We start from the raw sequence: 27487 nt of genomic DNA on the forward strand, positions 1-27487 counted from the left end.
TCTGGATGCACCACGTGCAGGAGTAGACTTGTCTAAAGGAATGGTGTCAGAAGGTTGCTGGACACCAGTTTCAGAAGGTAATTCAATAACCGACTCGGCCGGGGCCTCCGGGGCCGAGGTAGCCGGTTGTGCGGTTTCGGTAATCGGAAGTACCAAGGACTCTGTTTCAGCAGAGACCCTCGCGGTAGGCCTGACCGTGGTTTCAGCCGAAACCGCGGCCCGCGTGTGTCGGTCCTTGTCCTTCCGTTTCTTAACTAAATGCGAAGACGGAGTCTCCGACGGCATCTTGTAAGCAAAACTAGCCCCAAAGAATTCCTCTGCAAACTCTGACCGACGTCTAAGAGTTCGTCGGTTGAAGGAAGCACAGGCTGAACAGGCCGAGACGTCGTGGTCTGGGCCTAGGCAGGGGAGGCAATAAGAGTGGAAATCCTTATGAGGTATTTGTTTCCCACAAGTTAAACAATTATTAACTTTATCTGACATCGGTTGAGGCAAGAAAGAGTCCCCAACGGGGTACTTAGCTTTTTCGAAGTCTTCGGTAGCTGAATCACAGGAGCTGGCCGACCGGCACTTGCGAACTGCTTCTGCTTCGGGCACCACGCGGCAAGAAAGTCTGGGGAAAATGGCGTCGGCTGATGCTTTTATACCCCAGACGCTCTGACGTCGGGGAAAGTGCGATATCAGCCGAGGCCAGACCCAGACTTTGGAATCCGGCCGACCGAAGGGCTGCCTGAGGCAGGACAACCCATATGTGATGACTGCAGATGCATCCTTGAAGGACATCCATGAAACACATACTTCACAAAACCAGTGTGCCACACAATCACAGCCCTTAAGGCAAAATAACATACCAAATACACTAGTAATAGATGACTCTATAGTCAGGCACACTGATGTCCCACTCAATAGGCTGAACAAGGAGAAGGCTACTGTTAGTCGCCTGTCGGGTGCCAGGATCCACCACATAACACAAGCACTCAGGTCACTCCAGAACAAGTACAAATATGACTCTGTCATTGTCCATGTTGGTGTGAATGACCTGAGCCATACCTCCCTGGACTACATAAAAAGAGACATGGAGGAGCTCTCTGATCACGTAGCCCAGGCTGGTATGACCCTGACTCTGAGTAGCATCCTGCCCTTACCAAGAATGATACCACGGTATAGAGAAAAAATTATCAATTTCAACAATTGGCTAAGCTTCTGGTGTCATTTAAAGGGGATCCAGTGTCTGTCAGCCTGGGATGACATGCTCGACAAGCCACGCTGCTCTGCTAGAGATGGCTTGCCCCTGTCACCCTTAGGCTTTCGAATACTGGCCAAGGCTCTTGCCACCCCCATAGTGCCTTTTTTAGGCAAGGCTCAAAAGACATACCCCACCGCCATAAATACCACAAGTAACAAAAAACTGAGGATAATGCTGCTCAATGCTGCTCAATGCCAGAAGTCTAAACCTCAAATGCATGCACTCAAAGCACTCTTCAGTATGGAGAAAATTGATATATGTGTAGTAACAGAAATCTAGTTTAAGGCTCCAGAGAGCACCCCAGCACTGCCAGGCTACAACCCATACCATACATTTTGGCCACAAAACCCAGACCGAAATACAAAAGGCGGAGGAGTATCCATATTCATCAAGGATACCCACACCTCCAGGTTAGTGGCACAGCACGATGCTTCAGAGATCATCCACGTGCAACTAGCAATGGGCAAAACTGCTATTCAAATTATAGCTTGCTACAGATCACCCACCATGTCCCAGGACCCCCACTCTGCATTCTTGGAAACACTGGGAAACATAAAGGTCCTACCAAACACCCTGATATTAGGTGATTTCAATTATCCAAACATTAACTGGGAGAACTACTCACGTACGAACTCCCTGGCCCAACATTTCCTAGAATTTATAAACTCAAATGCCCTGGATCAACTGGTAAACACCCCCACCAGAGGTGACAACATAATGGACCTGGTCATCACCAACATGGACGACTGGTGCTCCACACCGGAGGTCAACCCCTCACTGGTTAGATCTGACCATAAACTAATCACTCTGATATCCACATTCCGCCACCACCCCCAGTCAAAGAAACCACCGTGAAAAACTTTTCAAAAGCAAACTTCACGTTACTTAAGACCGAGGTGGGAAGTTTCAAAGCCCCCACGCTAAAGGATAACGATGTCCAAGCTGCAAAATCCTTTACTAATGCACTCTATGGACACCTACAAGAATGCATGGATTGTGCTATCCCAAACAAAACCAAGACTCACTCCTCCAAGAAAAAGAAACCAGACTGGTGGACCCCTGCCATAAACAAGCTATACAGTAGAAGGAGGAAACTAGTACAGAAGAGAGTAAAATCCCAAGAAGGGAATACATCCCTGATCAATATCAGTAAGAAACTACGTTCCCCTCATAAAATCATCCAAGGCTAGCTTCAAAAGAAAAATTGCCATGGACTCCAAAGATAACCACAAGGCATTCTTTAGCTATGTCAAGAATCTAAGTGGCAATTCTCAGATCTGCTCAGAGTTAGTGCAGAATGGCACAAAATACACTGAACAGACCGATATAGCCAACATCCTGGCAAACAGTTTCAGTGAAAATTTCACTCCCCTCTCACCCCCAAAAGGGCCCATAACTATACCAGAAGAATGTAGTGCCCCTGAAATCAGACACTCAGGTTAAAACAGCTCTTTCCAAAGCCAAAAACACAGCATCAGTGGGACTGGATGGTGTCCCAGGCTGCATCCTACACGAGCTCAAAGATGAACTAACCCCTCACCTAAACACACCGTTTAAATTCAGCCTCTCCACAGGATACGTGCCCACAGAGTGGTGCACAGCAACGGTTATTCCGCTCCACAAAGGGGGAGCCACAACGGACCCCGGGAACTATCGTCCTATAAGCCTGACTAGCTTGGTTTGCAAAGCTATTGAGCGCATCATCATGGATCTCATTAACAGAGACACTGGAAACCTCCAAACACTGGACCCAACCCAGTTCGGCTTTGTTAAGGGCAGATCATGCCTCCTAAACCTGGTGGACTTCTTTGAGACAGTTACCAAGGCTATAGACGAGGGAAAGGTGGTCCACACAGCCTACCTAGACATCGCAAAGGCCTTCGACACTATTCCCCACTCAGGTATTATAGACAAGCTCACCAGCCTGAACATAAACCCCTATGTCACGAGATGGGTTGCCAACTGGCTCACTGACAGAACCCACGTGGTAAGAGTTACAGGAGCTAGGTCTGACTCTAAACCTGTTACAAGTGGCATTCCCCAGGGCTCAGTCCTAGGACCCCTCCTGTTCGGCATATACTTCTCAGAGGTACAGGCAAGCACAGGAGGACTATGGCTCACCAAGTTCGCAGATGACTGCAAACTGGGGGCTATAACTGACTCTCCGGCTGACACAGACATCCTCCAAAAGGGTCTCATTGAGACAGATACCTGGTGTTAAAACCATGGTCTCAAGCTAAATGCCAAAAAGTGCATAGTCATCCCCTTTGGAAAAAACAAAGTACCCACAAACTACCACATAGGTGGTAGCCCCCTAAATACAGAAGACGTAACAAGGGATCTGGGGACCCAAGTAGACAGTAACCTCTCCTTTGATAATCACAGTGCCAAAGTGGTTAGAAAATCCTTCTATGTGGCCCACCTAATGACAAAAGGGTTTGCATCCAGATCGAAAGAGGTCATTGGGCCCCTCTACATATCACTCAGACCCATCATAGAGTACAATGCCCCATTTGGGATGTACCTTACAAGACACCTGCAACAACTGGAAAGACCACAGAAGTTCCTCACTAAGAGGATCACTGGTCTCAAGCAGATGCTCTATGAAGCTCGACTGAAGAAACTCCAGCTGTACTCGGTTGCATACCGCCTACTCAGAAGTGATCTATGCCTGACATACAAGGCCATGTCCAACCCAGAACTGATGGACATGCTCCACCTAAAGAAAACCATATCCCCTCGAGCCACACGCTCCAGGGATCTAATCCTCACCACAACAATAAATAGGACATGCTGGAGGGATAGATTCCTGTCCCAGAGACTTTCCATGCTCTGGAACAAGATTCCAATCTACATTAGGCAGAGATCCTCGCTAACCCTCTTCAAGAGGAACCTTGACGAGTGAATGGGAAACAGAAAGTTTACCCCAGGGATCACTTCAATGGCTCTGCTGGACAGAGGCATAGGGAACTAATCTAAGGGGGCAGCGAAAGCAAACACATTCCGGCTAGGCTTATAAATGCCTTCGGGCAGATAGCCTAGTACCTACCTATGAACCATGCATGGTAGGGTTAAGATGGAGTCTTCTTAAATTTTACCAGTGATGTAGAAACTTAGAAAGGCTCAAAGGGCCAGAATGCAACTTAAGAGGACTTATTGGAGGACTCCAGCTTACTTTGTGTTAGCATACTAGCCAGTCTTATGCTTTAAATCAAGGTGTGCACAGGTAACCAAAAGAATGCTTCCAAACCCTCTTTGTGGGTGCCAGCCAATTATTTATGTAAAGTCAATCCTTCACTACAGAAGTAAAGTGGTGCAGGCAATGAAAACAACAGATTTTGCTGGAGAACAGTTTACTGTTGTCTATTCTTCTGCTCCTTACTGTCTCTCTCGCTCTCCTCCGTTTCTTATGTGAGATCACACAATAAATCCTCCTACTGGTCACTACACTGGCTGCTCTCCAATGCTACCATGCAGTTTGGCTTGAGAAAAGCTTTAAGGTTTTCACAAGTCTTTTGTCTGGAAGTGAAGCGGGATCTCTGGCACTTACTGTATTTCCTGCATGTCATAGTCTTTACTTAAATGGCACAGACACGTGGCTGCTGATGTGATGACTGCAAAGACGGCTTGATTTCTTAAAGAATTAAATAATGGAACTATATTACATTACACACAAGGATGAAGGTATGAATGCACAATCAGCAAGAAAAAAACAAAAAACAAAAATAACTAGGAAGCATAAGACCAGGCACAAGATCCCAGACTTTGGCATCTGATGTCATGGTATGCTGCAGCAGAATCATTCACACCTGTTATTTTACAAAGCAGAGTGAAGCAAGAGTGATGAGCTCCTGGCTCACAGGAAAGAAGATTTCAGTTCTAAATGAGTGGAGACAGACCTTGCCCTCATAAAAAGATCAACAAAGCTCCAAGACAGAAGTACATTCTAGAAGAAGACATGTTCTTAAAAGGACAACATGAAGACAGCTTACATCAGACCAAGCGAAAAAAGCAAGGAGCAGTGTGAGCAGTACAAACAATTTTAATAAAAATTAGCGCTTTCGGAAAAGGCAATGCTCTTCCTTCTTCAGATAATCAATGCCATGTGTTTAAACCATTTATACACAAACACATCCCAATTAATTAATTAATCCAGCATTAATCAATTAGTTGACATATTAAATAAAATACAATAAAACAAAATAATCAATGCACCCAACTTAATAACCCTAAATGTCATGTACTATGTACATAAACAAAGACAGCTTACCATTTGGAACTATGCTTAAAAAATAAGAGGCTTGGGAGCAAGACACAACTTTACAGAGGAATCTCTGCCATCAAAAACAGTACAGGAATTAAAATAAAAATGCTTGAAATGGACATAAGGTGATTCTACAAGATAAAGTACATTACTGACTTCCTAAAAAAATCAACAGGTATATTTGGTAGTTAAATATGCAGACTACATGGACTAAAGTCAAACTCCATATTTCTGTAATTGTGTTCCACCTGAAAAAAATCTTCACAAATTCTTTGCATAAGTTAGAGAGAGAAAGGGCAGCACTCACAGCCTGAATCAGAAATAATGCAACAGGACAGTAGGCTATAGTCAAGACATCTACTTACCATCAAGTCTGGTTAGCGTGGGAGGGAATTACAACACCACTGGTACAATGGTAAGGTGGGCAGAATAACATATCTGTTTTTGCAGACAAAGGCATTAACTTTTGGAATGTTGGGCTCTAGCTTTACCTGAACTGACTGACAGCACAACCATTCCTCCGTCAACAAGAGATTAGCACTAGGATTCCTCATATACCTAAAGGGCAGGGTACACACACACACACACACACACACACACACACACACACACACACACACACACACACACACACACACACACACACACACAGTGCGGTTCAAGCTCCGTTGACACAAAGAATGCAAGTTAAGACATGACTAGCTGAAGTTTAAAAACAAAGCAGAGAAATGTATTCATTCTGTTTGCAGCAATAAAGCACATCTTCGTCGACAGATTGTGTTTTTCTAAGTTTTTAAAATTATTTACCAATTCTATAATGTGAACAGAAACTACTTCCAAATCCATTTTGTAGGAACATATTAAAGAGACCGTTACAGCTACTGCTTTAAAAACATACATTTATTTAATACACAGACATATTATAGTCAATATAAAAATGGCGCTGTGCCAGTCCCACCCTGGTTCGTTTCTTCTACTGGCACATCAATCAATCAAGCTGCCCCAGCCATTCATGTCCCATTTATGTGCCCTGCCCCAGACCCTTCTTCCTCACATTTAGTAAAGAGCTTATACCCTGCACGGAGAGCTAGGACACTCAAGTTTTAATTAAAAAATTTTATTTTTGTCTTTATACTATAGCAAACTGCTTCCTACAAATGCAGCTAACAGATGCTACAGTTGATATCATGCACAGAGTGCTAGAACGCTAAGGTTTTAGTTTTAAAAAGTCTTTTTCTGTTTAAACTGTAGAAAACTACAAATGTAGCAAACAGTTACTACAGTTTATACCCTGCAATAAGAGCTAGGGTGTGCAAGTTTTAGTTTAAAAACAACCAAACAAAAAAATGTTTTTTTTTTTTACTTTAACTGTAGCAAACTGCATGCTACAAAGCAATCAGGCTTGAGTTAAGAAATACTTAAACAACAAGGATCTTGTCCATATTACTGATATGAACTGCTCTTTTCCCTTTAACTGGATCTTTAACCAAATTCATACAGAAGAAATGGAACCTTGAAGAACAATTTATAGCTTCATTACTCAATCTAGTAGAGGTTTTTAGTATAGCCGATCATAATATATTACTATAAAGACCACTCACCTGCAATACAAGACAAAGATCACTATGCTGGTTCCTTAGCTACCGAACAATAAACTTTAGGATATGCGCAGTTTTGATTTGAAGGAAGTATTTATCATCTGCAACGTCTCACCTTTAGCAGTTCCACAAGAGTAATTTCCCCTCTAAGTCAGAAAATCGTAAATTATAATGCTTGGAGTTGTGAACATTTAATATCAAACCTGGGGTACAAGTCCAGGGCTGTGATACCTCAGAGTATGACCACTACTGTGAAATGACTGAAGAGTATCAGCAGGGGTGTGGGAAGGCAGAGTCCCCCCTATGTAGGGAGTGCAAGAGGTTTGCAATGCAGTGGCTGACTTGCAAACAAAACTGGTTAAGGCCCTCCTAAAAACAACCCACATTGTACCAGCCTCACAAATGTTCAGCTGTCAAAGCAAATTTGAAACAGTATACCTCAGTCTATATTAAGCAGTTTGCTACAATTTAGACAACACATGGAGAACTACAAAACTTGGTAATGACCGCAAGTGCAAAATGACTTTTAAAAGCCAGCATTGCACTAAAGAACAATCTTGATGATGGATGGCTAATCGCTCCCCCAAACACTTTGCACCCGGGGCAGTTGTCCCTTTCACTGTGCCCTAGCTATGTGATTGTTTCCTGTTGCCACAGCCATACACCTCTGTTGAGGTCCATATGGCTAATGTATTCTCTTCATCTAAAGTAGCATTTAAAAAAGTAATAAGCCTTATGCACTGAAAATATATGCACAGATGAAAAGTCAGTTTCAATCTCAAACACATCTGCTGCATTTTACTGAAGTAACAACAACAGTTTCATTTACATAGGTTTTTAATAAAAAAAAATACATTTACTTCACTTCACCTGTTACATTTCTCCTGTAAAACAAGTGCATTTGCATTAGCGCAGTACAAATTCTCTACAGTAATAAAATATTTAATGTACCCAGTATCATAACAATATGTACCAATCAAAAAAGCAATAATAATTACCAACACAAATTTCAAAATATAACCACTTACAAATTACCTACCCGCAACATATTTGTGTCCCAGACCTTCAAGGATTCATCAAATGAGCTGGAAATGAACATTCCAGTATCATGAGGATACCACTGCACTGTCTCAACACTGTATTTGTGAACATGAGGGTGGGACCTGAAACACAGAATATTTACAGTTTCTTTAACACATAAAAGTGATGATGTAGCTTGCATGGTTGCAGGAATACTATTCGAAGCTGCAGAGTTGCATTTTATATATTTTACATACAGAGGTTACAAGAGGAACATTTTCACATTTATGCAGTTGAATTCTGGAAGCACATATGCATAACTTGCTGTTTTTCTATGCATTTAAGAATGACAACAGTTGACAAACTGGGCCTGAGAATATCTAACTATAAAACCTAGGATAAATACAAAGTTATGGCTATTAAATAGTTATATTTGTATATTCAAAAGTCTCGGCAAACTCCAATGTAGTGGAGTCATACAAGTAAAAACTTCTCAACAAAGCATATACCAGTAGCCTCATATATACCCGTTTCAATTTTAAAGCATGATTATAAAATGTTTATGCCTGTATTAGCTAAAAGAAAGGCAAAGTTGTTGCCAAAACGGATCAGTGTGGTTTTGTGGTGGGTAGGCAATCGTTTGACAACATTAATAGAACAATGATGATCCAGAGGGAAGATGACCGTAAAATGCTGCTGTTGTTGATGGGTCTTAATGCAGAGAAAGCTAGGATTTTGTGTGTAGGACAACAGAAGCATATGAAAACCCTGAAACAATAACAAGGTTAATTAAGAGGGTATATGAAGGATCAGAAGTAAGAACTAAAGTGAGAGGGTTCCTCTCTGTGTTTGAAGAGAAGAATCCCTTTGTTATTTGCTTTATACTTATAGCCATACTAGCAAAGAAAATAAGGAACTCAGAAATTCAAGGATATAATTGGTATGGTAATCAAGAAAATATGTTTTTATTTGTAGATGATATTATTTTGTACTTGATAAATCCAGAAAGGCACATCTCAGATTTGTGTAACATTCTAGGTAGTTTCAAGTCCTTCCAGGATATAAAGCTAGTGAAGATAAAACAAAGGCTATAGCTGTAAATTATGTATCCACTCATAACTTGGTTCAACAATAACATTATTTATGGGGACATGATAAGAGTGGTATAGATTTAAAAGACTTCTGTTATGGCAGATAAGTATGTGTGGAGAGATACTAAACAAAAAGGATAACACAAAAACTGGGAAACCTGGTAGCCCTTGTTTATGGATATGGATATTAAGATACAAGCAGTGGAAATGGTTTTAAGTCCTTTAAGGCATATTTTTATTAACAAGATGAAAAGTTGTGGACAATAATTAATATAGAATTGAATGAATTTATCTGGTAGTGAAAAAAGGCAAGAGTTAAGTGGGATAAGTTGATCCTCCCAAAAGAACAAGGTGGTTTAGAATTATTTGATTTAAATGGATAATTCAGTTACACTGCTAAGGCTTACATACAAAACACAAGCAGAAGGTTATAATTTAAAGTGGATATGGATTATGACAAAGTGGGGTGGGGGGTGTCAAGAAATTAGGAGAGAGTGAAATTTTGGATGCAAATCCTTGTGGACAATAATAACCAGCATAGAGAATATTATATTCATAAACTTGCAGAAAGTATTCTAAGAAGTAAGGCAACACATGAATGGAGAAGGGAGATTTTGCCAATATGGATGACTGTAAGTAGGGATACAGAAATATGCAAGATGGGGCTGGAATTTACTGGAGAAAACTGGCAAAGGCATTGGGAGCAAATAATTAGAGAGGGAAATGTAATAGAATGGGATAAGGCCAAGAAGTAGTCTGGACTGCAGGCAAGAGACTGCCTTCTCTCTCAGGGACTGTTATCAAAGTGTAGGTAAAGATAAGGGGAGTATTAGGTGAAAGACCTGTCCTGGTAGGAGTTTTAGATGAAGCTAGAACAGAAGCAACTTGTTGAAAAGAGAATAATTAGTAGAAGAGGTTAGAAAAGATTGGGTAGAGAGAGAGTGGAAACACAATTTACAAGGAAACAATGGGAGGACATACATATGGCTCCAGAGTATGCAACAAAATCCAGAACGTTTAAGATTTTTGCTTGGAAGAATTGGCGTAGGTCTTTTTTTACCCCAAGACGACTTCAAAGAAGTTTTTTTAGGTGGATAGCAAATGCTGAAGGTGTTTTGGGGAAGAAAAGTAACTAGGAACATGCTTTTTGGGAGTGTAATGAGTTGCCATATTTAAAAACTTCCCTACAGAACAGTCAGAAATGTTAAGGGAGTAAATGGTTTCAAACTGAAGACGGTTTCTTTTGAGCTGGGACAAATGATCTGAATGGTCTAGATATATCAAGGCCTTAAGTTTAATTTTGCTGGCGGTCAAAAAACAATCACCAGAAAATGGCAATCAAAATCTAAACCAGCTTTATTTGAAGTACTGCATATTGTAAAAGAGAGAAAAGAACCGGAAGACAGATTTTTAGGAAAGGGAAGGAGCAAATTACACAGAAATAAGTGGAATTTGTAGGAACAATTCATGCAGAATAATGATCAGGAGGAGGCGTGAGCTTTACAAGATGACAGGAATTAACAATTCACGGTTACCTTCTGATGGATAATAAGTCTAAACTCAAATGTATGTCATTATGTAGTGTCTTTGATCCTCACTGATTTGCCAGAAAACTACAAATTTTATGAGAAAAATACCAAGAATGAGGGAAAAATCTGAACATTCTGCAAATTTTTGGACACTTGACAGGTATGATGAGAATTCTGTTTGATATGCTTCACAATGAGCACCTAAACCAAGCTTGTTCCCAAGCGGCATACCTCTTAACCTGCAGACCGTGAAACACAGGTACATCCAGCAAAATATCTAGGCATTTAAATATCATAAAATTTGAATGCCAGATAGCACATAACTCTTCACACTTCCAATAGGAATGTGGAATACTACTTAGAAAGTTAAAATTTTGTACTCACTATAACAAAGTACATTTGTGTAAACTTACCATAAATGTAGATGTTGGAGTATATTCACTGTTACAGCCATCACATTTGGGTTATCTGCCTGCAGGTAGCCCTCAGCCGACCTGAATACCAGAGTCTTCAGATTTCTGCGTCGGATGCTGTCACTTCTTCCATGATGTCAGGGGTATAAAACATGCAGCTGACGCCATTACATCAGTTTTTCTTGCCCCAGATGTCAGGTGCTCCCACAATGGGAAGCAATTATATGGTATGGTACACCCTCATCAAAAAGCAAATACACATAAAAAATATATACCAAACAAGACAGAAAGGTAGAGCCAAGAGAAGTCAGGGGGCTGGAAGGAGGGTAACCAGGACTGCAACAGTGAATACACTCAAACACCTACATTTATGGTAACTGTACACAACTGTACTATGTTCATTGTGTTTCACTGTTGCAGTCATCACATTTGGGCTGATTCCTAAAGCTAAGGACTGGAGGAGGTAGTTAAAGAGCATTAGGGCCAGCTATTAAGCCCTGCAAGACTGCTGTGGCAAATCCAGCTCTGGATTTAGAAAAGATAGGCATGTGGTAATGGTTGGTGAAGGTATGTACAGAGCTCCAGGTAGCAGCTTCAAGGATGTCCCTGGTAGGGACTCCTCTGAGAAATGTCGTAGAGGTAGATGCAGCCCTGGTGGAATGTGATCTTATCCCCTGTGGGGTAGGTTTTCCATGGTGCCTGTAGCAGAAATGAATGCAATGGGCTATCCATTTGGAAATGGTTTGCTTTGAAATGGCCTTCCCCTTTGCCCCTGCAGCAAAGCCAACTAGCAGCTGCTTAGATTTTGAGAGGCTTAGTCCTGTCCAAATAGAATCTAAGTTGTCTGTGCATGTCAAGAGAGTGCAGCATCCATTCCCCTTTGTTTTGTGGATTAGGGAAAAAAGTAGGCAAATGAATGGACTGGTTTAGGGCCACACTAGACACCACCTTGGGCATAAAGGAAGGATTAGTCCTGAGGGAAACACTGTGCGCATGGAAGATAATGAAGGGTTCCACTGCCATGAGGGCCTGTAATTCAGACACTCTACTTGCTGAAGTGATGGATAGAAGTAAGGTTGTTTTCCAAGAAAGGAATTTCAACTCTGCTGTTGCAGCTGGCTCAAAGAGGGGAAGAGTGAGCTTTTCCAATACAAAGTTAAGGTCCCAGGCTGGAGTGGGAGCTCTCCTGGTGGGGTCTTAACTTTTTGGCCATCTAAGGAACTGTTTTAGCAAGGGGTGAGAGAAGAGGGGTGGCTCAGTATTATAATGTGCTGAAATGGCAGAGGCATGAATATTAACTGACGAGAAGGATAGCCTCTTGTGGAGCATTTCTGTTAAGTACTCTAGAATATGAGGTAAGATGGGCACCGTTGTGCCCATCCCCTGAGCCTGGCTCCAGGAACAGTATCTTTTCCACTTTTCAGCATAGGATTTTCTGGTACTAGGCCTCCTTGCCTCCAGAATGACATCCAGCACCTGCTTACTGAAGGATGTTAGAGGAGAGCTCATGGAATTAGCCAGGTGGCAAGGTTCAGGGTTTGAAGCTGAGGGTGCAGAATCTGGCCTGCCTGCTGGGACAGCAGGGAATGGGTCTGAGGCAGGTGCCATGGTTGCAGCAGTGTCATACTGCACAAGAGAGGGTACCAATGCTGGTGTGGCCAGTCTGGTGCAATCAGTACTGCCCTTGGCTTGTTCTGTTTGATCTTAGTAGAATCTTTGAGAGGAGAGGCAGAGGAGGAAAGGCATAAACAGAGAGGCTTTCCTAGGTAAAGGACAGGGCATCCACTTTCCAAGCTTGACTGTGGGGAGTTCTGGTGCAGAATCTGTTCAATTGGTAGTTCTGAGGGGAGGCAAACAGGTCTACCTCTGGAGTCCCCCATTTGTTCCTCAAGAGGTTGAATATTTTGGGTTCTAGTTTCTATTTGTGTGGGTCCATGAGATTTCTGCTTAAGTCTGCCAATGAATTTAGTTTGCCAGGCAAGAACTGAGCTTGTAGGTGCACTTGGTAGCTCAATGCTGTGTTCCACAGAGTCATGGCTAGTCTGCAGAGAGGGTAGGAGTGGGTTCCTCCTGCTTGTTTATGTACCACATAACTGTGGTGTTGTCTGTCTTTACCAATAGTTGTCCTGGAAGAATAAGGTCATTGAAGGCTGTCACAACATTCTGTACAGCTAACATTTCTTTTTGATTGATATGCAGGTGCATCTGTCTTGGGTTCCATTTGCCCTGAATGCACTGCCATATGAGCCCCCCCCCCCCATGTATAGTCTGATGTGTCTGTTGTTAGGGTTTGGGTGGCAGGGGGTAGAGTGAAAGGGAGTCCCTTGTTGTGGTAGCAGGCCACTGCCCACCAAAGGAACTCTGTCCTTAGACAAGGAATAATAGGAATCATTGTTTCCAGGTCCTGAGAATGTTGACACCATAGACTGTTTAGATACCATTAGTGTTTCCTCATATGTAGTCTTGCATATGGAATTAGCAGAATGCAAGAAGGTCATGAATCCCAGAGCTTGCAGTATTTTCCTTGCAGATAGCTGGGTTTTTGTGGTCAATAGTTTGAAGTAGGTTGTCAAACTTGTTTCTCCGGAGTGAGGAATGTCATCTGAGAAGTTGTGTTCAAGCTTGCTCCCAGGAATACAATCTGTTGGCAGGGTACTAGGTGAGACTATGGTGTACCCCGGTGAGGTTAGAAGCTTATTTACAAATGCCAGGTGTTGTAATAGCAAGTCCTGGCTTTCTGCCTGAATCAGACAATTGCCCAAGTATGGGTAAATTTGAATATTTCTCTGCCTGCGAAATGCAATGGCTGGAGCTAGACACTTTGTGAACACCCTGGGCGCAGTTGATAAGCCAAAGGGAAGTGCAGAGAATTGAAAGTGCATGGAGCCCGCAGGATTCTCTTACTGGGATGTGCAGGTAAGCTTCCTTTAAGTCTAGGGTTGCCAGCCAGGCATCCTTGGCTAGCACAGGAAGAAGCTGTTGAAGAGTTAGCATTTTGAATTTTGGAACCACCAGAAAGGTGTTGAGAATAGAGAGGTCCAGGATAGGATGCCAGGAGTTTTCTTATCTGGGTACCAGACAAAGTCTTGAATTAAAACCTTGTCTCCTTTGTTCTGCTGGGACAGGTTGAATAGCCCTGATATTGAGAAGAGAGAGAACCTGCTGTTGGGCCTCTGCCCATTGATTTGGGGGGAGGTCTGGCCAACCATTTAGGGTTGGTAGCGTGTGGAAGTGGAATCTGTATCCTCAGGAAACTATGTTCAAAACCCATTTGTACTGGGAAGTGAGTTCCCAGTTTTTTGCATGTAGGGTGAGCTTCTCTCCGGAGGGAGCAAGTAGTTGAGCAGGGCTTGGAAGGGTTAAGGTCAAGTCATTGTGCCATTTTTCTGTAGGGGGGTGGCTTACTATTCCCTGCTTTGGAAGTGGGTGCCCCCCACTGCTTAGATCTGTGCGGAGCCTGAGACTGATGTCTTGGTGGTCTGCTGTTCCTGGGTTTGGACTGAGAAGGCCTGGAAGGGACTGGAAAGGACAAGTTCTTTGAAGGTCAATGCCTACTGAATCTGGGGGGGGGGGGGGGCTGTACTTAAAGGAAATCTTTAACAGTTTGCATAAATTTAGCTTTTTCCTCCATCCTTTTGAGGACGACTTCTGCTTTGTTACCAAAAAGGGTGCATCCAGTAATTTAGCTTTAACATGATCTGGCAAGTTTTGTTCCTTAAGCCAAGCATGCCTTCTAAGTACAGACCCAGTGACAGCAGCCATGCAAGATGCTTCTAAAGCATCAAAACCACATTGCAAAGTATGTTTATCAACTTGTTTTGCAGAATGCATTAAATCTTGCAAGACTTTGTGTTCAGCACAGTCAGGAATCAACATAATTTTCTGTTTAAGTAGTTCCATAATATACTGCAGATAATTTAACATATGAAACTGGCAATTTAAAACCCTAATGGCCAAAGTAGCAGAAGTGTATACCTTCTTACCCCATCTGTCTAAGGCTCTAGAATCTCTATCAGAAGGGGTAGGATTTTTGGCAGCAACAGCCTTAATGGATTTTGGTCCTTGGGAAATGGTCTCTGGATCCACAGTAGGATTCTTGAAGAGTCAGGTACTCTGTAGTACCTGTCAGGTTTTCTGGGAGCTGGAGGTAAAGTTTCTGGGGTAAGTCTAGATTCCAAGAAAACATCATCTACAATAGCCAGAACAGGAGAGATAGCTAGAGGCCTGTGTTGAGGTAGGAGTAAGAATTCCCCAAGTCTCTTTTTGGTCTCAGAATAGTCTTGGCTTTCCCAGCGGAAATGCTCCCTAAGGGTATGCAAGGTTTCACCAAAAGAAAAATCTTCTGGAGGGGAAGCAGAGGGAATGGAATCCTCTACATCAGAATCCTCATAAGTAGATATGGGCAAATCCTGGTAATCAGAAGGAGCAGAGATATCAGATTCCTGATCAGAAGAATCAGAAAGAAAATCGGTTCTAGGTCTCTTAGAGGGAGAAGGCTGGCTTCCCCTAATTAAGGTAAGAAGGTCTTCAGCCATGCTAAGCATTTGTTTTTGAGGCATATGGGCCCGAGTCTGCGGTTTGGTCATCAGTTTTCTAGTCATAGTGCAGTTTTAGGCCTGAGGAATTCGGTACTTCTAGTTGGGAACGATGCTGTCGGTTTAATATGAATGTCTGTAGGCCTGAATATACCCTCAGAAGCCGGTGCCTGCACAGCGGCTCCGGACCAATCCAAGGTAAAGACATCTGCAGGTTCCATAGTCGAAGAAGCATCTTGCAGTATACCGGACTCCGAATAGGTCTCAGTAGAGGCCTGTGAATCTGTAGTAGCGGGTATCAGGAGCTGCGAAAGCACCTCACTGAGAAACGACAGACTGGCGACTAGCTTAACGGAAGCGACGACGGCAATTTTGGACCTATGCGGTCTGTCTCTGTTATCCTTACTTTTTTTTGGAAGATCGGTAGTCGGAAGGCTTATCGAAGCTGTTTCGGAGTACGGAGATAGAGAAAAGTACAGTTGTGTACACTTACCATAAATGTAGATGTTTGAGTGTATTCACTGTTGCAGTCATCACATTTGGGTTATCTGCCTGCAGGTAGCCCTCAGCCGGCCTGAATACCAGAGTATTCGGATTTCTGCGTCGGATGCGGTCTCTTCTTCCATGACACCAGGTCATCAGAGGTATAAAACATGCAGCCGACACCATTACATCAGTTTTTCTTGCCCCAGATGTCAGGTGCCCCCACAATAGGAAGCAATTATATGGTATGGTACACCCCCATCAAAAAGCAAATACACCAGAAAAAATAAATATACCAAACAAGAAGGAAAGGTAGAGCCAAGAGAAGTCAGGGGGCTGGAGGGAGGGTAATGAGGACTGCAACAGTGAATACACTCGAACTGTACACAACTGTACTATGTTCTTCATGTTTCACTGTTGCAGTCATCACATTTGGGTTTATTCCCAAAGCTAAGGAAGGGAGGAGGAAGTTAAAGAGCATTAGGGCCAGCTATTAAGCCCTGCAAGACTGCAGTGGCAAATCCAGCTCTGGATTTAGAAAAGATAGGCATGTGGTAATGCTTGGTGAAGGTATGTACAGAGCTCAAGGTAGCAGCTTCTAGGATGTCCCTGGTAGGGACTCCACTGAGAAAAGCCACAGAGGTAGATGCAGCCCTGGTGGAATGTGATCTTATCCCCTGTGGGGTAGGTTTTCCATGGTGCTTGTAGCAGAAATGAATGCAATGGGCTATCCATTTGGAAATGGTTTGCTTTGAAATAGCTTTCCCCTCTGCCCTAGCAGCAAAATAAACTAGCAGCTGTTCAGATTTTCTGAGAGGCTTAGTCCTGTCCAAATAAAATAAGTTGTCTGTGCACGTCCAGAGAGTGCAGTACTCATTCCCCTTTGTTTTGTGGATTAGGGAAAAAGGTAGGCACTAGACACCACCTTGGGCATAAAGGAAGGATTAATCCTGAGAGAAACCCTGTCCAAATGGAAGATAATGAAGGGTTACACTGTCATGAGGACCTGTAATTCAGACACTCTTCTTGCTGAGGTGATGGCTAGAAGGAAGGCTGTTTTCCAAGAAAGGAATTTCAACTCTGCTGTTGCAGCTGGCACAAATGGGGGGAGATTGAGCTTTTCCAATACAAAATTAAGGTCCCAGGCTGGAGTGGGAGCTCTCCTGGGGGGGGGGGGTCTTAAATTTTTGGCCCCTCTAGTGAATTGCTTTAGCAAGGGGTGAGAGAAAAGGGGTGGCTCTGTATTATAATGTGCTGAAATGGCAAAGGCATGCATTTTAACTGATGAGAAGGATAGGCCCCTGTGGAGCATTTCTGTTAAGTACTGTAGAATCGGAGGAAAGCTGGGCACCGTTGTGCCCATCCCCTGAGCCAGGCTCCAGGAACAGTATCTTTTCCACTTTTTAGCATAGGATTTTCTAGTACTAGGCCTCCTTGCCTACAGAATGACATACAGTACCTGCTTACTGAGGGATGCTAAGGGAGAGCTCAAGGAATTAGCCAGGCTGCAAGGTTCAGGGTTTGAAGCTGAGGGTGCAGTATCTGGCCCACCTGCTGGGACAGCAGGAAAGGGGGTCTGAGGCAGGTGCAATGGTTGTAGCAGTGCCATACTGCTCAAGAGGGGGTACCAGTGCTGGTGTGGCCAGTCCGGTGCAATCAGTATTGTCCTTGGCTTGTCCGGTTTGATCTTTAGTAGAACCTTCAAGAGGAAAGGCAGAGGGGGAAAGGCATAAACTGAGAGGCCTTCCCAGGTAAAGGACAGGGCATCCACTTTCCAAGCCTGGCTGTGGGGAGTTCTTGTGCAGAATTTGTTCAACTGATTGTTCTGAGGGGAGGCAAACAGATCCATTGCTGGAGTGCTCCATTTGTTCCTCAAGAGGTTGAATATTTTGGCTTCTAGTTTCCATTCGTGTGGGTCCATGAGATTTCTGTTTAAGTAGTCTGCCAGTGAATTTAGTACGCCTGGCAGGAATTGAGCTTGCAGGTGTACTTGTGTTCCACAGAGCCATGGCTAGTCTGCAGAGAGGGTACAAGTGGGTTCCCCCCCTGCTTGTTTATGTACCACATAAAGTACAGTTGTGTACACTTACCATAAATGTAGATGTTAGAGTGTATTCACTGTTGCAGTCATTACATTTGGGTAATCCTGCTGGCAGGTTGCCCTCAGTTGGCCTGAATTCCAAAGTCCTGGGTCCTGCGTCTGCTGCTGTCGCCCCTTCCCTGACATCAGGTCATCAGGGGTATAAAATATGCGGCCAACGCCATTTTCTTTAGTTTTTCTTGACCCAGATGTCAGGTGCCCCGTAAAAGGGTAGCCAATATATATATATATATATATATATATATATATATATATATATATATATATATATATAAATACATGCACCAATACAGACTTTACCTTCATCTACAAGCAAATACACCACATAGGTTCCATCAGAAGAAAGGGGGATGGCGGGTGGGTAACCTGGACTGCAACAGTGAATACACTCAAACATCTACATTTATGGTAAGTGTACACAATTGTACTATGGTTCTTCGTGTTTCACTGTTGCAGTCATTACATTTGGGTAGAGTCCCAAAGCTATGGTTGGGAGGCTGGAGCTAAACCACGTTAGGAGCGGCTATGAGGCCATGCAGAACTGCAGTGGCAAAGCCTGCCCTGGATTTAGAGTAGAGTGGCAGATGATAGTGCTTTGTAAAGGTGTGCACTGAACTCCAAGTAGCAGCCTCTAAAATGTCCTTGGTTGGTACTCCCCTGAGAAAGGCTGCTGAAGTGGCTGCAGCTCTGGCTGAATGTGGCTAATGCCCTTAGGCACTGGCTTGCCATGGTGTAAGTAGCAGAAACGAATGCAGTGGCCTATCCACTTTGAAATAGTCTTCTTTGAGATAGCCTTTCCTTGTGATCCTGCAGCATATGCCACTAGTAATTGCTCTCTCTTTCTGAAAACTTTGATTCTATCCAAATAGAATCTAAGCTGTCTGTGTACATCCAAAGAATGCAGAATTATTTCCCCCTTGTTCTGTGGATTTGGATAAAAAGTTGGCAGATGAATAGTTTGATTAAGAGCCACATTGGACACCACCTTAGGCATAAATGTTGGATTTGTCCTCAGAGAGACCCTGTCTGGATAAAAAATGATAAAAGGTTCCACAGCCAGGAGTGCCTGTAGCTCTGAAACTCGTCTTGCAGAAGTTATTGCTAGAAGCAGAGCTGTTTTCCAATATAAAAACTATATCAGCAGTAGCAGCTGGCTCCAAAGGAGGCAAGGTGAGTTTTTCCAAGACGTAGTTGACGTAGTCACCATGCAGGCATTGGTGATCTCCTTGGAGGCCTTAAATTTTTGGCTCCACTGAGGTACTGCTTTAATAAGGGATGAGAAAAGATTGGTGGTTCTGTATTGTAATGAGCCAAAATGGCAGAGACATGAATTTTAATAGATGAAAAAGATAGGCCTTTGTCCAGCATCTCAGTTAAGTATTGCAAAATCTGAGGAATATTTGGCACAGCTGTATCGGCTCCTTGTGCCTGGTTCCAAGCACAGAATCTCTTCCATTTTCCAGCATAAGATTTTCTAGGACTACGCCTTCTGGCCTCCAAAATGACATCCATCACAGCTTTACTGAGAGGTGCGTTTTGTATGACTACATTATCTGCCATGCTGCCAGGTTTAAAGTCCTGAGTTGGCTGTGCAGGATCGGATTGTTTTGCTGGGACAGCAGATGAGGTATTTGAGGTAAGGTCCAAGCTGGGCATTGAATCAAGTTCTTTAGGACTGGAAACCAGTACTGGCGGGGCCAGTCTGGGGCAATCAGCATCATTTTTGGCTTCTCCTGTCTGGCCTTTGGGAGTTCCTTGGGGAGGAGAGGCAGTGGGGAAAGGCATATACTGACAGGTCTTTCCAGCTGAAAGATAGGGCGTCCACTTTCCATGCTTGTCTGTGATAAGTCCCTGTGCAGAATCTTTTTAGTTGGTAGTTGTGCGGGGAAGCAAACAGATCTATGCCCGGGGCATCCCCATTTCTTTATCATGCTGAAGACTTGTGGATCCAGCTGCCACTCCTGGGGATCCATGAGGTTTCTGCTTAGTTCGTCTGCCAGAGTATTTTTCCTTCCTGGCAGTAATTGTGCCTGCAGATGTACTTGTTTAGTTAATGCCGTGTCCCACAAAGTCATGGCTAGTGTGCAAAGGGGGTAAGAATGTGTGCCCCCCTGCTTATTTATATACCACATGACCGTGGTGTTGTCCGTCTTTATCAGTAGTTGTCCTGGATGAAGCAGGTCCTTGAAGGCTGTCAGGGCATTCTGAACAGCTAGCATCTCTTTTTGATTGATATGTAGATGCATTTGGGTTGTGGACCATGTGCCCTGAATGCATCTTCCTACCATGTGGGCCCCCCAGGCATAGTCTGATGCATCCGTTGTTAGTGTCTGCCTGGCTGGGGGTAATGTGAATGGCTGTCCCTTATTTTGGTGACAAGCCTTTGCCCACCATCAAAACTCCTGTTGTAGGCAGGGAATGAGAGTAATCATTGTTTCCAGGCTGTGGCAATGTTGAGTCCAAACACTTTTTAGGTACCATTGAGGTTTCCCTCATATGCAGTCTTGCACACGGAATTAGTAGGATGCAGGATGCCATGAAGCCCAAAGCCTGCAGAATTTTTCTTGCAGATAACTGGGCCTTTGTTACCAACTTTTTGAAATAGGTAGTCAGTTGCCTTTGTTTGTCTGGTGTGAGATAAGCCATCTGGGCAGTTGTGTTTAAGCTTGCACCCAGGAATATTATCTCTTGAGAGGGTACTAGTTTTGATTTCTTTTCATTGACTGTGTACCCTAGGCATGTTAGAAGTCTTTTCACAAACACCAGATGCTGTAGAAGAATGTCCTTGTTCTCTGCTTGAATTAAGCAGTCATCCAAGTAAGGATATATTTGTAGTCCTCTGTCTGCAGACTGCAATTACTGGTGTCAGGGCACTTTGTAAAGACCTTGGGCACAGTACATAAGCCAAAGGGCAGTGCAGAGAATTGGTAATGCATTGAGCCAGCCTTTAATCTAACTGTCTGATTGGGACATGCAGGTATGCCTCTTTTAGGTCTAGAGTTACCAGCCAAGTGTTCTTGCCCAGCATGGGCAGAAGCTGCTGCAAAGTCATCATGTTGAATTTTGGTATATCCAGGAATGTGTTCAGAATAGATAGGTCCAGAATTGGTCTCCAGGGTCTTGTCCTTTCTGGGTACCAAGAAAAGTCTTGAGTAAAATCCTTGTCCCTGCTCTTGCTCTGGTACTTGCTGAATGGTCCCCATGTCCATGAGGGATGAGACTTGTTTTTGTGCCTCTGCCCATTGATTTTTTGGCAGATCTGGCCAGCAGTTTGCCTTTGGCAGGGTATGGAAATGGAACATGTACCCTTGTGACACGATATTTAGGACCCACTTGTCCTGTGTTATACTGTGCCAATTTTGAGAAAAAAAGTGATAATTTTCCCCCTAAGTGTGCTGCCAGAAGATAAGTGCTTGGTGCAGGCAGGGGGGAGTCATTGGGACTGTTTCCTGTATGGTTGTGATTTGTCTTCTCCAACTTTGGAGGTAGAAGCACCCCATTGCTTTGACCTGTAGGAACCTTGCGCCTGGGATCTGCCTCTAGGGCGTCTGGGCGTCTGGATCTGCCCCTTTGAGGTCTGTCTGACACAGGAAAGGACCAATTCTTTGTAAGCCAGTGTCTACTAAACCTAGGTGGCTGTACTTGTAAAAAATCTTTGGCAGTTTGCATAGATTTAGGTTTGTCCTCCATTTTCTTTAATACTTCCTCTGCCTTAACACCAAACAAAGTATCATGCTGCCTTAACACCAAACAAAGTATCATGCTGTAAAGGTGCATCTAATAATTTAACTTTGACATGATCAGGCAGATTTTGTTCCCTTAACCAAGCATGCCTCCTAATTACAGAACCCGTAACTGCGGCCCTGCAGGCGGCCTCCAAAGAATCAAAACCACATTGCAAAGTATGCTTCCCAACTTGTTCAGCTACATGCAATATATCCTACATTTCTTTTTCTGCACATTCAGAGTTTAATCACATTTTCTTTTTAAGCAATTCCATGACATGTTGCTGATATTTAAGCATATGAAACTGACAGTTTAAGGCCCTTATAGCCAAGGTAGCAGATGTGTAAACCTTTTTTCCCCATCTATCCAGTGCCCTAGAATCTCTGTCAGAGGGGGTAGGGTTTTTTGCAACGGAAGCCTTAACTCCTTTGGGACCCTGTGAAATAGTTTCTGGGTCTGCAGCAGGGTTTTAAAAAGGAATTTATGATAGTCAGGAACCCTGTAATATCTGTCAGGCTTAACAGGAGCTGGAGGTAGACTCCGAAAACACATCATCTACAATATCTAACACAGGTGGAATGGCTAGTAGCCTGTGTTGAGGAAGTAAAAGGAAATCCCTGAGCCTCTTTTTAAATTCTGAAAAATCTTGGCTCTCCCAGTGGAAATGCTCCCTCATGGTATGCAAGGTTTCCCCAAAAGAATAGTCCTCTGGAGGAGAAGCTGAAGGTATGGATTCTTCAGCATCAGAATCCTTATTAGGGGGAAGAGAATATTCCTGATCAGAAGAGGAATCAGAAGAAATAGAAACCTGATCTGAAGATTCATAGTCTCTTGCCTAGGCCCCTGATCAATGTAATTAAGTCTTCGGCCATTTTGAGCATCTGTTTTTTGGGCATAGAGGCCTGTTCACGTGGCTCTTGAGTTTGTTTCTTTGCCTTTGAAGCGGAGGTTGGTTTTATGTAAAGATGTTTACGTCTGAATACACCTTCAGAATCCGGTGCCTGCTCAGTGGCTCCGGACCCATCTGAAGGAATAGTATCAGACGCTCCAATATCTTGAGTTTCCAGCGGCATGGCCGACTCCACATGGGAGTCGGTAGCAGCCTGCGACTCTAAAGTAGCGGGCATCAAGGGCTGCGAAAGCGCCTCACTGAGCACCGGTGACTGGCTTAGGAGAAGCTTTGTCGTTGGTTTTGGGCCTCTGTTGTCTATCTCTTTCCTTTTCTTTGCGTTTTTTGTGAGCTCTGGTAGTCGTATGACCATTCGATGACATTTCTGGATAATTAAACCGGCATCCAAAATAATTTAAAGCAAAATCATACCAACGCTTAATAGTGCGTTGGTTAAATCTAGCACAAAACATACAACTAGCAACGTTGTGATCAGGGCCTACGCAAGGAATACAGTAAGAATGAAAGTCCTTATGAGTTATTTGCTTTCCACAAGAAATACAATTATTAACTTTTTCTGACATCGGTCTGGAGCAAGAAAAAAGTTTCCCCAATGGGGTACTTAGCTTTATTGAAGACTTCGGATCTGAAACTCGAACATGAAAATCTCAGGAGTCAGCCGACCGGCACTTGCGAACTGCTTCTGCTTCGGGCACTACGCGGCAAGAAAGACGAAAAAAAATGGAGTTGGCTGCATCTTTTATACCCCTGACGACCTGACGTCAGGGAAGGGGCGACAGCAGCCAATGCAGGACCCAGGACTTTGGAATTCAGGCCGACTAAGGGCAACCTGCCAGCAGGATTACCCAAATGTAATGACTGCAACAGTGAAACACGAAGAACATCTGTGGTGTTGTCTGTCTTTACCAATAGTTGTCCTGGAAGAATACGGTCTTTGAAGGCTGGCAGAGCATTCTGTACAGCTAACATCTCTTTCTGATTGTTATGCAGGTGCATCTGTCTCGGGTACCATTTGCCCTGAATGCACTGCCCTGCCATGTGAGCCCCCCATGCATAGTCTGATGCGTCTGTTGTTAGGGTTTGAGCGGCAGGGGGTAGAGTGAAAGGGAGTCCCTTGTTGTGGTAGCAGGCCTCTGCCCACCAAAGAAACTCTGTCTTGATTTCCAGGTCCTGAGAATGTTGACACCATAGGCTTTTTAGATACCACTGGAGTTTCCTCATATGCAGTCTTGCATATGGAATTAGTAAAATGCAAGAGGCCATGAACCCCAGGGCTTGCAGTATTTTCCTTGCAGATAAGCTGGGGTTTTGTGACCAATAGTTTGAAGTAGGTTGTCAAGTAAACTTGTTTCTCTGGAATGAGGAATGCCATCCGGGAAGTTGTGTTCAAGCTTGCTCCCAGGAATACAATCTGTTGGCAGGGTACTAGGTGAGATTTCTTTTCGTTGATGGTGTACCCCAGTGAGGTTAGATGTTTCTTTACGAATGCCAGGTGCTGTAATAGCAAGTCCTGGCTTTCTGCTTGAATCAGACAATCATCTAAGTATGGGTAAATCTGAATATTTCTCTGCCTGCAAAATGCAATGGCTGGAGCTAGGCACTTTGTGAATACCCTGGGCGCAGTAGATAAGCCAAAGGGAAGTGCAGAGAACCGATAGTGCATGGAGCCTGCCCTGAAGTGTAGGTATTTCCTGCAAGATTCCATTATCGGGATGTGCAGGTAAGCTTCCTTTAAGTCTAGGGTTTGCCAGCCAGGCATCCTTGGCTAGCATGGGAAGAAGCTGTTGCAGAGTTATCATTTTGAATTGTGGAACTACCAGAAAGGTGTTGAGAATAGAGAGGTCCAGGATAGGACGCAAGGAGTTGTCTTATCTGGGTACCAGTAAAAGTCTTGAATAAAAGTCTTGTCCTCTTTGTTCTGCTGGGACAGGCTGAATAGCCCTGATATTGAGGAGAGAGAGAACCTGCTGTTGGGCCTCCACTCATTGATTTGGTGGTAGGTCTGTCCAACCATTTGGTGTTGGTAGGGTGTGGAAGTGGAATCTGTATCCTTGGGAAACTATGTTCAAAACTCAATTGTCCTGGGTAATGAGTTCCCAGTTTTTTGCATGCAGGGCGAGCTTTCCTCCTAAGGGAGCAGGTAGTACAGCAGGGCTGGGAAGGGTTAAGGTTAAGTCATTGTGCCATCTGTCCGTAGGGGGTGGCTTACTACTCCCTGCTTTGGAAGTGGGAGTCCCCCCCACTGCTTAGGTTTGTGCGAAGCCTGAGACTGTAGCCTAGGTGGTCTGCTGTTCCTGAGTTTGGACTGAAAAGGCCTAGAAGGGACTGAACAGGACCAGTTCTTAGAAAGCCAATGCCTACTGAATTTGGGAAGCTGTACTTGTAGGAAATCTTTAACAGTTTGGATAGATTTAGCTCTTTCCTCCATCCTTCTGAGGACGACTTCTGCTTTGTTGCCAAAAAGGCGGTCTTGGTTTAAGGGAGCATCCAGTAATTTAGCTTTTACATGACCTGTCAAGTTTTGATGTTCATCGTGTTTCACTGTTGCAGTCATGACTGTAGGGTTCTCCTCTGCCGGCTGGCAGTCCTCGGTCGGCCAGAATCCCAAAGTCTGGGTCCGGCGTCGGCTGTTCAACCATGCTCCCCGATGTCAGAGCTCCAGGAGTACAAAGCTGACAGCCGATGCCATGTTCTCCAGTCTTTCTTGCCGTGTGGTGAAAGCAGTTCGCAAGTGCCGGTCGGCTGACTCCTGACAATCTTTTCTGAACAAACGTCAGTCCGAAGACTTTCTTCTCCTACTCAAAGCTAAGTACCCCATTGGGGAAACTTTTTTCTTGCTCCAGTCCGATGTCAGAAAAAGTTAATAATTGTATTTCATGTGGGAAGCAAATACCTCATAAGGATTTTCATTCTTACTGTATTCCTTGCTTAGGCCCTGACCACGACGTAGCTAGTTGTCGGTTTTGTGCTAGATTCAATCAACGTACAATTAAACGAAGGTACGATTTTGCATTTCATTACTTCGGTAGGCGTTTTAATTACAAAATGTCATCGGATACGGTTCCGGCTACCGGAGTTCACAAACGACGCAAGGACAAAGACAGGCCTCCGAGGTCCAAATCTGACGATATCGCACAAGCGGAGCCAGCTTCAGGTTCAGCCGTCGTCAGTGAGGCGCTTTTGCAGCTCCTGTCATCGGTCATTTCGGAACCGATGGCCGAAACGGACTCCCACGAGGAGCCAACTAGGCCTTTGAATATTTCTATAGCAGGACCTTTGGACAATGCTCCTTCGGATGGGTCTGGAGCTGCTGTGCAGGTATCGGCTTCCGAAGGGGTTTTCAGGCCTACTCAGCTTCTAATAAAGGCAAAGCCAAAGACAAAGGCAAAGACTCCTTCCAAATCAAAGACTGCAACACAGGCCTCTTCTGAACCGGCTCCCAAGTCACAGAAACAGTTACTTAAGATGGCGGAGGATTTACTTACTATGATTAGGGGTTCACATCCCCCTCCAGATAAAAGGCCAAGGCAGGAAGTTTATTATGACTCCTCTGATCAGGCTTCTGTTTCTTCAGTTTCTTCTTCTGACCAGGAATATTCTTTCCCTCCTTATGAGGATTCTGATACTGAGGAATCCATTCCTTCAGCTTCTCCCCCTGAGGATTTCTCTTTTGGGGAAACTTTGCATGAAATGAGGGAACATTTCCACTGGGAAGGACAGGAGTATTCGGAATCTAAGAAAAGACTAACGGATTTTCTTCTTCTTCCCCAACGTAGACCCCTGGCTATTCCTCCTATTTTGGATATTGTGGATGATGCTTTTTTGGAGGCTAACTTAACCCCTGACTCTTTTCCTCCTGCTCCTGTTAAGCCTGATAGATATTACAGGGTTCCTGATTCCCACCAGTTTTTATACAAGAACCCTACTGCTGACCCTGAAACAATTTCTCAGGGTCCTAAGGGAGTTAAGGCCGCTTCTGCTAAAACCCCATTCCCACTGAGAAGGATTCTAGATCTTTAGAAAGATGGGGCAAAAAGTGTACACTTCTGCTGCTTTATCTATTAGGGCTTTAAACTGTCAGTTTCATATGCTGAAATACCAGCAATTTCTCTTGTCTGTTTTAAAACAAAAGCTTACTTCCATTTCTGCCTGTGCAGATAAGGAATTACATGACTTACTGCATACCACTGAACAAGTTGGGAAGCATGGTTTACACTGTGGATTTGATGCCTTGGAGGCTTCTTGTAGGGCTGCTGCCTCTGGCACAGTAATTAGAAGGCATGCATGGTTAAAGGAACAAAATTTGCCAGAACAAGTAAAAGCTAAATTATTGGATGCTCCTGTTCAGCATAATGTTTTGTTTGGATCAAAAGCTAAAGAGGTGATTAAAAAGATGGAGGACAAGGCGAAATCCATGCAAACAGTTAAAGATTTCTTACAAGTACAGCCACCCAGATTTAGCAGGAATTGGCCTACAAAAAATTGGTCCTTTCCCAATTCAGACAGGCCTCAGAGGGGTAGATACAGACGCTCCCGAGGAAGGCCTCAAACACAAGCCTCTTATAGACCAA

The 27487-nt window shown here is 43.8% G+C and overlaps 1 protein-coding gene across 1 annotated transcript in view; it reads right to left on the reverse strand.

Moving 5' to 3' along the window:
- The window catches only part of ERCC8 (ERCC excision repair 8, CSA ubiquitin ligase complex subunit), a 747007-nt gene that overhangs the window by 450410 nt on the left and 269110 nt on the right, over window positions 1–27487 (reverse strand). The window contains exon 4 of the mRNA XM_044063815.1: window positions 8148–8271. Coding sequence (XP_043919750.1) covers window positions 8148–8271 — 124 coding nt within the window. The remainder of the gene's footprint in view (window positions 1–8147; window positions 8272–27487) is intronic.

Source organism: Protopterus annectens, chromosome 2.part2 (assembly GCF_019279795.1).
Source record: "Protopterus annectens isolate FY-2018-M chromosome 2.part2, PAN1.0, whole genome shotgun sequence".
NCBI lineage: Eukaryota > Metazoa > Chordata > Ceratodontiformes > Protopteridae > Protopterus > Protopterus annectens.